The sequence below is a fragment of the Notechis scutatus genome, chromosome 9 (genome assembly GCF_049901735.1).
Source record: "Notechis scutatus isolate UNSWTSFEM ecotype Mainland chromosome 9, rNotScu1.2, whole genome shotgun sequence".
Lineage (NCBI taxonomy): Eukaryota > Metazoa > Chordata > Lepidosauria > Squamata > Elapidae > Notechis > Notechis scutatus.
The window spans coordinates 1,724,098-1,736,537 of NC_142017.1; the positions used below are offsets into that span (position 1 = coordinate 1,724,098).

General features: G+C 46.3%; 1 protein-coding gene and 1 non-coding gene across 2 annotated transcripts; one reads left to right on the top strand and one right to left on the bottom strand.

Moving 5' to 3' along the window:
* Positions 1 to 550: 550 nt before the first annotated feature.
* On the bottom strand, positions 551 to 7,815 carry MAP1LC3B (microtubule associated protein 1 light chain 3 beta). Its single transcript, XM_087971385.1, has 4 exons — positions 7,739 to 7,815; positions 6,027 to 6,082; positions 2,758 to 2,864; positions 551 to 1,707 (listed from the first exon to the last, which is right to left on the bottom strand). The coding sequence occupies exons 1-4, from the start codon at positions 7,776 to 7,778 to the stop codon at positions 1,533 to 1,535; spliced, it is 378 nt and encodes a 125-aa protein (XP_087827511.1). The 5' UTR covers positions 7,779 to 7,815; the 3' UTR covers positions 551 to 1,532.
* A 3,930-nt stretch (positions 7,816 to 11,745) lies between these two features.
* TRNAM-CAU (transfer RNA methionine (anticodon CAU)) lies at positions 11,746 to 11,818 on the top strand. Its single transcript has one exon. It is a non-coding gene; the product is annotated as a tRNA-Met (tRNA).
* Positions 11,819 to 12,440: the final 622 nt, after the last annotated feature.

The following is a 12,440-nucleotide window of genomic DNA, read 5'->3' on the forward strand; positions in this document are numbered from 1 at the left end:
ACGGCCAGGAATTGGGGGCTCTGCCGTAATCCACTCAACAGGCCTGTCCTTCCTTACACGGCCTTGGGAGCCCAATTTTTTCTTGCTGCATTGAAGTCGTGGCTCAGGAATCCCACCTAGCAGCAACGGTGACCCGGGATTCGAGCAGTCCTGGTTCCAAGCAACCGGGCCAGAGGCAGCTGCGCCAATTTCCCAGTGCTGTGTTATATAACAACTGGGTTTCAAGGTTCAAAAAGTCCACAACCACATCCATTCAACTGCCACCCACAACATAACAGAACAGGGCCAGGTTTTGGATGGGCTTCTTTAAAACAACCTTGCAACCAGGGTAAATCCCACTGCAGGCATCTAACATAACATGTAGGTAGGATGCCATATAACACCATCCTACCTGCACATCCATAAAACACAGTAAATTTACATTTCTGAAGAATCCAAAGGGCCACCTGAAATATTTCTGCATAGGACACGACGACAAAAGAAAATTCAGTCAATGTGCAGCAGGTACAAAGTTGTAGCAATCGAATGCACACACACACGCTTGGTCATCTTAAGATACAGTCTAGACTTTAATAAAGTGAAATTTGGTTCAGTGTGAAAATTAAAATGGAAGGAAACCAAGGTTTTCAGTTATGGATGCAACGCAGATTCAATCTTGGTTCCACCTGTCCCAGTTCAAGAACTGGGCGGGTAAAAAGAGGAAGATACATAGGCGTGCACAAAAATACACAATTGTAATGGCTAAAAAGCCTTGCCTGCCCCTGATGGCTTGCATCTGTTACCAGCATTTGAAGGATAAAAGGGCCTCTCTTCAGAGGACGAGATGGGCGGATTCGATTAAAAAAAAGAAAAAAAAAAGATGCAGGACAGAATACAAATGTATTAAGAGTAACATTCTTAACTGTTAAGTACATAACCTAATTTTTAAAATACACACTTCCTAAACTAAAGCTATGCTTGGTATATAGTTAGCAGTCTGGTGTTTTGCTGATATTGTCTAAAGTAGCAATACCAGAGAATTAACCCTTCTCTATATTCTCTCCCAAAACGTGCACTGATTTTCCAAACACAAGAAGCCGAAAGAGGCAGACTTTCCTACCTTTGAGGAAAAGCGGTTTTTAGGAGCTAAAATATAAATTAACAGGATATATCACACAGATGTATTTCAGTTGGCTACTTTAACATTTAGCCCAGTTCCTATGATTTGAGTAACGCCAACATTTATTATTATTATTATTATTATTATTATTATTATTGTCAACATGCATGCTATGGTCTTGCTCCGATTCCAGAGGCTTTTAAAAAGCAAGTAGGCCCGTGCAAACGTATAGCAAGTCTACAAAGCTGGGCTGCTTGTCCGTACTGGCACTCATCTGTTAAATATTTACAAAGGAAAGGACGTTTGAGAACATCCCCGCAAAGCACAACTACTCTGAGCACATCAGTGGCGCGACATCCCTTTCTTTTTCCTGGGCAGGGGAGGGGAGGGTAAAAACTAGGCTAGGCTACAAGGCCAAGGGGGGGCAAAGTGTTTACATGGAGGATTTCATGCCAAACGTTTCCTGAGAGGCGTACACCATGTACAAGAATCCGTCTTCGTCCTTTTCGCTTTCGTACACCTCCGAGATGGACGTGGAGACGCTCACCATGCTGTGTCCGTTCACCAGTAAGAAGAAAGCTTGATTGGAATTCAGCTGCAGCCGCCGTCTGGGAGGGAAAAGGAAGCCGTTCAGGAAAGGGGTGCCACCCACACCAGCGCCCCAGTCGGCCTGGCCTCGGGAACCCCCAAATGGATCCTCCTCTTTATCGCATCCAGAAATGATCCCTCAACTAAGCTGCTCTTCCTGAGCATGTCTCAGCCTCCCCACTCTTGAGCAGACCTCCAGGGACTGGATACCTGCCCCCGCCAGGACAAATCCAGACAGGCTCACCAAGGCCCTTCAGAGATGCTGAATGAGCTGAGAAAATGGAATCCTTCCCCCTCCATCGATGCCCTGCATGGACCCTTTTCCAGGTTCCGCCTCGTTTCCCCAGGTTGGAATAGATCCCTCCCTTCTCCATCCCAACCAGCAGTGGTCCATGGAGGGGTTGTTTAGTTCCTGGTTGTCCCAAAGGGTGCTTTTCCAACAGGCGACTGGACTCTCTTGGTTTTTCCCTTTGAAAACGTTTCACTTCTCATCCAAGAAGCTTCTTCAGTTCTGGTCAGGAATAGGAGGATTTATATTCTTCGCAGTTGTCTGCTTTGAAGGTCGGTGTTAGCTCTCTGGGATTTGTTGAGGCCACTTGGGGGGCTTATCTGTCTCCTCAGAGTCACCTAAATCAGAGTGTAAATAGGTGTGGAACAGTTCTTCAGTTAGAACTGAAGAAGCTTCTTGGATGAGAAGCGAAATGTTTTCAAGGAAAAACAAAGCAAGGAAGCCCTGTTGCCTTTTGGGGAAAAAGCACCTTTGGGACAACAGAAGTTTTCAGGCAGCAAAGCCCAAGAGCCCCTGTCCCTCTGCACTTTCACCCCTGAGCAAGCAGCGGACAGGCCGTGTTTAAGATCTGGGTTTTGCCACAAGCCAGCTGAGCCTTGTGGAATCCTAGCTAAGTTATCCATTACAGTAGCTTGTCTCGGCTTGGCACCCTCCCAATATTGCAGAACAACATTTCTGAAGAGTTCTTAGCCGACAGAGTCCCAATAAAATCGGGTGCCCCCAAAGTAAGGAAGCCTTTTGTTTCTTAGCTATCACAAAAAGTGAATCTGCAGGCAAATACCTGATTATCTTGATAAGCTCACTCATATTGACGTGATCTGGGACCAGAAACTTTGTTTTGTCCAGAACGGGAAGCTGCTTCTCTCCTTTATATCTTTCGATAATTACCTGGAAAAGAGGCCAAGAGTAGAAGCAAATGTTGGAATGCAATAGTCGTGCAACTTTAAACTCATGTTTTATGGCTGGGTTGGCACAAAATGGAACTATGTTTTTCCAATCCGTGCCAATTGGTACTACAGGCACAGGGTTCACATTGTTACTGCAATTCCTACTTGGCAGTATTTAAAACCAACACCTGGAACAACACAAAGGGTGTATTGATATTCGTGGATTTACATAGTTGCCTTTATTTTAATGAAAACTCTGCTCTGCATTATCTCTGCTCTTTGAGGCCACTGAGGAAATTATGCCATTTGTAAATATGGCTCCAGAAGAAAGCTTTTCAACTTGAAAAGTAACTGCATTTGTTTTCTATAGGAACTGATCAGCCAAGCACCGCATCCAAATGTTCATAGTACAATCCTATGCACGCCCACGCAATATAAATTATACATTTGAATGGGATTGGCTCTCAGATAGTCTATGCAGGCAGATCAGTTCAAAAGAGTTCTATAGTTTGCATTTTTAAACAATTTTTTACATGCTCTGAAAAAATCAATCTGAATGCTATTACAGAACAATGCTTGTTCCTTATAGCCCGATATAACCTGGTTCTTTGTTAAGCAGAAGAGGGGATATCTTGACAACTTAAGTTTTTGTCATTGACAAACAGAAAAGTGCCATTGAAAGAGATTATATAAGCCTATTTAAAGCAGTATTGCTGCCATTACTTAAGATAGGCCAGTGTTGATTTGACTAAAGAGATCATATGACAGCTATAAAAATGGAACTGGATGTAACTGCTTGTTCCATTGTTAGTTCTTTTAGGAAACAAAAGGAAACAAAAAGGATTACTTGGGCTTCAAACCTAAAAATCAATGTTCTGTAAAGTAACCGTTTTCACAGTTTCTATACAAAGGACTGTGTGTTTAGAAAGGAAACAGAATTAGATAATTTTCTGCTACATTTGGCACTGGAAAACAAAAGGAAAAATTTAAATAGGCTGGTTTTAATTTTGGCTGCCAGCTGATACCTATCCTGAGTTTTACCAGGCCTTGATTTTTCTTTTCTTGTACGAATTCTCATCTAGTTATTAATTTTTTCCATCCTGTTTGATGTTGCAAACTGCCCTGGATCCTTGCAGATAAGTACTGTATTATAACATATATGAACAAATAAATTGATTGCATAAGTTAACAAAGAAAATGAAAAAAATGCACTGTGATTCTCAATTATTTACCGTTTTATCCGATAGAAATTACTCCCTCATCCAACTCCAGACCCTTTTCGGTTAGCAGGCTGTTCCCAAAGACAGCACATTCTGCTAGGTTACTTTTATGATGGAGAGGTAAGTAAATTTTAAAAATTGCCAAGGCCCATCTCAGCAGCTGCATCCAAATGGCCTTTCAGGAGTCTCTTCCATGCAGTTGACCTGAATTCCTTCCTTGAAATTGCAAACTGATCAGGGGCAAAAGGCTCTCCAGACTGGTCTACACGGAAGACCCCCTTAACTGGGGTGGGTTGGGGGGGAGGGGTAACATGTTGTGCAAGCAGCCTAATCAGCCACTGATCTGTACAATCCAAAGGGCAGGAACAGGGTGGGGGGTAAGCCCCCAGGCTGGACTACAATAGGGATGATGCCAGTCAGACTATTCTGGATTTTGCTTCTTGCTCTGATAGGGGCAGAGAACATGACTGGAAAATGACCGTTTAATATTATCTTTTGCCGTGAGTTTAATATTATCTTTTGCAGTCAGCAGGAGAACTTAAAAAGAGTGGCCACTTCCTGATTCCCCAAACTGCACATTGCCTGCAATGGGATTTACCCAAGAATTGCACAAACATCTGAGCCAGCATATCAGGCAAGCACAGTCACACCCTCTCTGGGCCTGCTATTGGACCAAGGGCATTCTGTCTTGGCAAGGAGGATGGAAACCCCCTCTTCACTTTCCTCTCTTTCAACGTTGCCATTTTAACATGGTTGACTGTGGCCCTTCCATTTAAATGTTCTTAACAAAACCCGTCAGGGGCTCTTTAAAGCAACTGCATCTTTCCCTGGAACAGGCTCGGGAAAAGATGGGTGCAAGTTCCAGAAGGCCTCTGGGAGGTGGCCCACCTCTATGCTAGGAACACAGAAATGTGGGCTGGTTTAACCCAGAAAGAGGCAACCAATTCAGATAATATCCTTAACTCCAATGCTCCCACCACCCCCAAGGTCTGCGCAAGCCCCTCTTGGGACAGGCACCAAAAGGCTGAAGTCAACAAAAGCAGATGGAGTTCCAAGGTCTTTTGAGAAATTCTTGTGGGCAGAACTATTCTTGAGCCCCAGATTCTGTGTCCAAGCACACCGGCAGTTTTTAAGAAGAGATTGGACAAGCCAGTGGTACAGGGCTTTCTGTCTGGGAAGCGGGTTGGACCTCACAGTCCCTTCCAGCTCTGTTGTTCTGTTATTGCCTCTGCCTGACCTGCCCAGCTCTTATCACTATTTCATTATTTCCCACACAAGCTCTCCAAGTTTTGGAAGTCTTCTGTATTTCCTTCCCAACTACTGTAGATGTACAATAGGGAACAGATCTTTGGGAATATTATTATTAAAGGCTACCGGTTTGCAGCATAGGCATCATTTCTTTCCCAGACACTTCAACATCTAATATATGTATTCATTTGGATGGATTTCTTATTATTTTATACCTAATGCTTCTGCTGCTGATTTGCAAAGGTTGCACAGAAGTATACTTGTGGTCCCTTTGTGGCATGCAATCTTGAGTTTTCACTCAAGGTCCACAGAAATATGATCAAGAACGTCTTAATGAATTAGCAAAAAGGAGGTTCAAACTGCATTGGAGAAAGACAGGAACAAATGATTCTTTTGCTCTGGGTCTTCCTCTCTCAAAATAAATCGGAAGCTCATGAATCCAGTTCTCACTGTTATTTCAGTCTATTTCCTTTCTCCAGTCAGTTACACATTAAAAGAAAAGCCAGCTGCAATCAGAAATTGAGCTCTGGAGCAAAACAAATGGTATCCTTCTTTAAAATAAACAATACAGGGCAAAGTATCTTTCACTAATTATGACTACATCAACTGAAATTGTTAACCCCTTAGCCCTCAAATACTACTGGTCCTATTAACCAGATCTCACCATTAGACAGACCACTCTGAGGCCAACTCACCGGTATCTTTGTTGGATGCTGTTCGCGAATAAGTCTGACATCTTCTACTCTTTGTTCTAAAAGGGAAAAAGTAAAGTCATTGCCAAGTTCCATCCCTCAAAAAGAAACTAATGAAGCTTGCTTAAAATCAACTATACACTTGAACAAAGTATAGTACGAACCTCTTCAAAAAAATACAAAAGGTAACCAATGGTTATTTGTACTGCTACGCCCCAGAGGTTCTACGTAAAGTTTTCCTCCCTCCCCCTTGATATGGGCCTATTTGCATTGCTCACTTCCTAAAGGAAAACAAATAGCAAATGTGACCTTTACTTTCATTTTCAGCAGCACAAAAACAAAACAAAGTGCCAGTTCTTCTTCCGCCTTGCCAGAGAAGCAGGAAAACCAGTTTAGACAGAACAAAAACAGAATCAACCACTCAAAACACAATCTTTGTATGCAAAAGAAAGAAAGAGAAAGGAAGAAAAAGAAAGAAAAAAAGAAATTACATTTAAGCCTAGATTATGCCGTTTAACAGCTGAACTTAAAACTCCAGTGGAAACAAACCAATTCACAAGTCTTGCAAGAGCAGATTATTTTCCCCCCCTCCCAATCGTTAAACCCATTTTTCATTTTTGGGGAGGAAGGAAACTCTCAATATTTTCTTCCCCTTTTCTGCTTCTGGTCTGTCAGAAGTCACCTGCCACTGAGTATTGCTGTCACCCAGGCAATTAGTGAAATAATCACCTGTGATTCAACCTTTCCACCACCACAACTAACCAGGTGGTTCAGAGGTGCCCATCAGGTCTTCTTACTGGGCACTTCAAGAAAGGATTCGCATTTGTGGCATGAACACTTGGCCTTGCCCAGGAATCAGAGGGTTCCCTCCAGGACTATTCTCAGACACACACACATACACACTCCAATTGCAGAAGAAGCGGAGAGCAAATAAAGGTCCCAGCAGCCCCTGCCACCCACCCCCTAATCCACATGACCCCACTCATCCTCCTAACCTTGACCGGCACTCGCAACCCAGTGCCCTCCAGGCTCCCAGGGAAGGTGTGCCAGCCAGCCCCGGGCACCAGACCTGTTTACGCCTGGATGCCAAGAAACCTCACAAGCAGGCCGTGCACTGACATGTCCCCCAGCTCCAGGCTTGGTTTAATTGTTGGGGGGGGGTGGTGTTCCCCCATGGAGAGGCATCCCTGGGCACACAGGGTGGGGGTGGGGCAGGCCATTGGGAGGGCTTTTAGCCACCTGCCCCACACCAAGGGGGTTGGGGGTCGGTCTTGGGAGGGGGCTGGAGTCTTCATATGCGGGGGGGCAGAAGGTGCCAGACGCTGGGGGGGGGCTTCCTGGAGAAAAAGGGTCTTCCTTGATCCCAGTGCGGGATCCTTCCTCCCCCCGAGACCCCTTGGTCCTTCCTGGCGCGGGGGAAGAGACACCCCCAGGCCGGGTGCCAAGCAAGAAGGGCGGGGGGGAGGCCTCTCTCCCTCTCTCTCTCCCCTCTCCCCTCCCTCCCGGCCTACTCCGCAGGGCTGTTGTGAACTGGGGTCAAAGGAAAGCGGGACCACAGCTACGCATAAAGCCCCCTCCCCAGTCTTTCCTCCCTCCCTCCCTCCCCCGGTCGTTCTCAGGGAAGACTCCAACTTCCATCGCCCGCAGCCGCCCCAGGCGGGGAGAGGCCTCTGCCGGGCTCCGCGACCCCCCAGCCCGCCTGTCCCCGGGCCCACCGAAGGTGCGTCGCTGCTTGAAGCTCTTCTCCGAGGGCATCGCGGCGGCGGCGGCGGCTGCTCCCCTCGGCGTCTCTGCGGCCTCCTCAGCGGCGCCCGGCCTCCTCCCCTCCTCCTCCTGCTCCTGCCCCCCCGCCTGCCAGGGGTCAGCTGACCTGCCCCGCCCCGCCTCCCGGCCTCTGACGTCACAGGGAGGGAGGCAGGAAGAAGCACAAGCAGTAGGCTGTGGCGCCTCCTGGGCTTCAGTTGCGCCTGCGCAATCGGCCGTTCCCAGCCCCTGCCTCTGGAGGGCAGGCTGGCGAAGAGGCGAAGAGCAGCGCGCTTGCGCAGCTCGGGCGCAAGCTTTTCCCCTCCCGGCCGCCGCGGTTACCATGGCGACTCAGAGGAGGAGGAGGCCCAGCCCTGTTGACATGCCAGATTTTGGGGGATCACAAGCTCCATCGTGCTGAACCGGCTAGGCCTGATGTCTTTCCATCCTCTTCAGCTCCCAGGCTGAAATGTAACTTCCGAGGTCCTAGAGTATAACTCCCATCGCTCTTTTAGTGGCATGCAGTGCCCTTCTAGGCACTCCCCTTTTCTCCCTTCCAAAGGCCTGGACTACAGAGCCCATCATCCTCATCTAGCCTGGAGCTGTGCTGCAGATGCTGGAAGATTCACTTCCCAGGTTCATCTTCTTGACATCTTCTATTTTTTGGTTATTTATGTTGTTCACGTCTGCTTTTTATTTTGCACATCATTCAGAGCTGCTCACTTCTGGCCGCTGAAAGCCCACGTGGGATGCTCTAGCATCCACCGGCCTCCCCACTGGGGATCCCTAGGGCAGCTGCCGTGCTCAACCTCAGCAGGACCTGCACTACGGGCTCTTCATTCCTGGTTACTCAAAAGCCAAGGATTTCCTGTGGTGCATAATGCTCCATCCTTGCAACTGACAGGTTCGTCATCCGCTTCATCATCCACGGGACTTGCAGATCCTCATTGCAAGGAATGGCCCCGGGGGAAACATACCAGGACTGTCCCAAAGAGACTCGAAACCCATCCTTCCAACCCCTTCAGAGCAATGGGATAGCTGCCAAGGGACAGGTTGCTACAGGATGTGAACGTTTCTCGTCCCTCTCACAGCAAAAGAAAACAAGTACACAACCCAACAAATAATGAAAGCCATAAAGCTGCTGTTGTTGGCACAAAGACTTGAAGAATCTTTTGGCCTATTTCCATCGCATCTGAAGAATGGAAAAGAGATGCTGCATAAAATGGACCACTCCTTTGCATCACCTCTTTTAGTGAGGCTGTTTGACCAGGTTTCTACCAAAGGCATATTCACCTGACTGAATGATCATGGGTGTGTGAGTGAGTGTGCAAAATAAGGAAGATGACTTTGACAAACATATGCAAGAACTGGAGCTGGCAATAAATGATGTCATGCATGTGGCATATCATACATGTGAGCTGATTCTAAATTGTTTTGGATGCTTATGTCCAACAAGTGTATTATAGTGCATTACGCCATCACTCACCTCTCTGTCAAATTTAGCTGTTTTTAAACTAGGAAGCCTGGAGAAAATGTTGAGTTAAACCGTGAAATAGCTGGTTTGTTGGAGCTTAGCATCTTTCCTGACCCTATCGGATAATCTTTTATTACATATCAAATGCACTCTATACACTCAATTCCTTTCTCCACCCTCATCATCTATTAAGGCTAAAAGGCACATTTTAGGTGTTTCAAATGGGCTGGTGTGAATTTTAGGAGGAGGATTTGATTGGGAGCTGTCCAGCGTTGGTTATAAGATAGGCAGCTGTAGAAATGTTTTAAATAAATTACCGGTAATTGAAATAACTATTAGAAAGCCTGATTTAAGAAGAATTAAGGTGTGAAGCATTGGAAAATGTGCTTTTAAGGATAGTTAGTATAATATAAGATAGAAGATAACTGAGTTTCCAAAGAGAATATGGAAAACATCTATGAAGTTAGCATTAAATTCCACCAAGTTTCACCATTGAGGGTTGAAAGCTCACAACTCTCCTCATGGCTGAATTTCTTAGCAATGGGAAGAAAAGATTGCAGCATTTTCTGCTTTGCATCCTAAAATCACTTGACTGGTTTGGTGTACTTTTCCTTTGGAGAGGGAGAGGCGAGGAGGAAGCATTTGACTCCCACAAAATTTTGGACCATCCCTGAAGACCAAAGCTTGTAGGTAAACAGCAAGCAAGGTCCTAATTGTGATCTCTCGGGTTTAATTGTGGCTAAACCTGAAACACTCCTGTATTGCAGATGCTATAAGCGATGGCTCTTTCTTCGTAGCAGCAATGTGACAGGCTCTAGTGAATCTTTAATGATGTTCGATTTTTTAAAATGTATTGAGTCAGAGCAATGATGAGTCATTCCCTCAAGGCTCCTTGGCTGCCTGCCTTAGCGGTGACATCATGAGATTCAACCTGTATATTAATAAAGGAGAATATTTGTAGCTCAGGGTTGACATGAAGGGTCTTTGGTGCTCTCTGAACTTGCTTGTTTTCTTGCAGACCTTTCATGGCTCAAACTAGGTAACACCACCAATGTTAGTTAGTGCTAACATCACTAGCCTTGATGATGTTACCTAGCTTGGGTCATGAAACATCTGCAAGAAAACAAGCAAGATTCAACCTGTCAACAAGCCATCCGTTATCTATATGACTCCTCAGAAATAAATCCCACTGAGTTGGTGGAGTTTAATCCCGAAGCAAAAGTGCTCGGGAATTGCATTCTCAGAGAAAATTGGAAAGCGAACCTCACTGAATATGGGCAAAGTCAGAAGAACTTACTCCTAATTAAACATGCATCAGGTTCTATGTTTATGTTCAGTAATTCTGGTCAGGCATTTGACTGCTGCAATTGCTTTCTCGGCTGAAACTTTGTATTGTCCAGGGAGTTCTTGACTTACAACAGCTTAGATTGTTCAAAGTTACAACGGCACCGAAAAAAAAGGGATTTATGGCCGTTTTCCCCACTCATAACCGTTGCAGCATCATTTCCCCACGGTCATGTGATCAAAATTCAGACCCTTGGCAATTGACTCATATTTATGATGGTTGCAGTGCTCCTCTTTGCGACCTCCTGGTGACGAAGTCAATGGGGAAAGCCAGATTCACTTAACAACCATGTTACTAATTGAACAACTGCAGCGATTCATTTAATAATGGGCAAGAAAGGTTGCACAATGGGGCAAAAGTTGCTTAAACAAAGGTTTCACTTAGCAACGGAAATGCTGGGCTCAATTGCGGTTGTAAATCAAGGACTACCCGTCATCTGAAACTCATTGTAATCCATTACAATACTGCTATGTGGTATTATAGTATTGAACCTACAACCCATTATTAAACCTAGCAATACTTCTATGCCACACTAGAGCATTATTAACCATAGGCTGTATTTTAAAATGTGTTTAAAATAACAGGAAAGGTATTTTTGAATACGCATTGAACATATGGATTGTGCAGAATACAAAATATTGGTAAAAATAAGACAGAAATCTCTGGGACGTTAAAAACAAGCACTGAAGGCTGCCTGCACGGAGTCAAAAATAATGCAAATTCGTCTTCTGGTGTAATTAGTATACAGAACAGAATAACAGAGTCGGAAGGGACCTTATAGGTCATCTAGTCCAACCCCCTGCCCAAGCAGGAGACCCTACACCATTTCTGACCGATGGCAGTCCAGTCTCTTCTTGAAAGTTTCCAGTGGTGAAGCTCCCACAACTTCTGAAGGCAACTTCTGCTCCGCTGGTGAAATTAGTGAAAATCAGGGATTTTTTCCCTCTCTTCCAAAGGATTTCATGCAGCCGCGAGTTGCTTTCCAGCGGCCAGTCCTGCCCCACACTCTCCCTCGGAATCCCGGAGGAAAAGGGTCGCATGGAGCAGCGCTGAAGGGCTGGAGGGGAGAGCCGGGACCGTTCCAACCCATGTCCACCCCCCCAACAAGGAATGGACGGGCTTGGCCTCAAGGAGGCTCCGGAGCCAGGCTTTCGACAGGAGCCTCGTTGGCGCAGTAGGCAGCGCGTCAGTCTCATAATCTGAAGGTCGTGAGTTCGAGCCTCACACGGGGCACGCCTGATTTATCTTTTTCCCCTTGCAAAGCCTCACCTCACGCACTGAGGGTGGGAGGGAAAAAGACCGTTTTCCACGAGTTTTTGCGGGACGAGGGCTGCGCCGGGGAGGGACCCGCCTTCTGCCCCGCAAGGGAAACAGCACCGCCCCCCCCCCCACCGTGGATAGGATGGCCCGAGGGGAAGAACCCCACCGGGCTCCCTTCCCAGGAGGCGGGGCTTCCTATAATAGGCGTGGCGGGGAGAAAGCTGGTGGGCGGCGCCGCCGGGCTAAATAGACCGAAGAATCACACGAATAAAGGAGAATCTTTGAAGCTCAGGGTTGTCAGGAGGGGTGGTTTTCTTGCAGACGTTTCGTGACCCAGCTAGGGGACAGCATCAGTGTTAGAAGGGAGCAGGGGAAGAGGAGGAGAAGAAGAAGGAGGAGGAGGAGGAGGACGACTATGGGGTCCTTGGTGCTCTCTGAGCTGGGTGGTTTTCTTACAGACGGTGCATGACCCAATGAACGAGCCTCATAGTGGTAATAAGAAGTGCGGTTTGCTGTCAGTTTATATTCTAGTGGCTTCCCTGGTCACATTTCCCCAATTGAAAATACGGTTAAATAGTTTAGTCAGAAGACATGA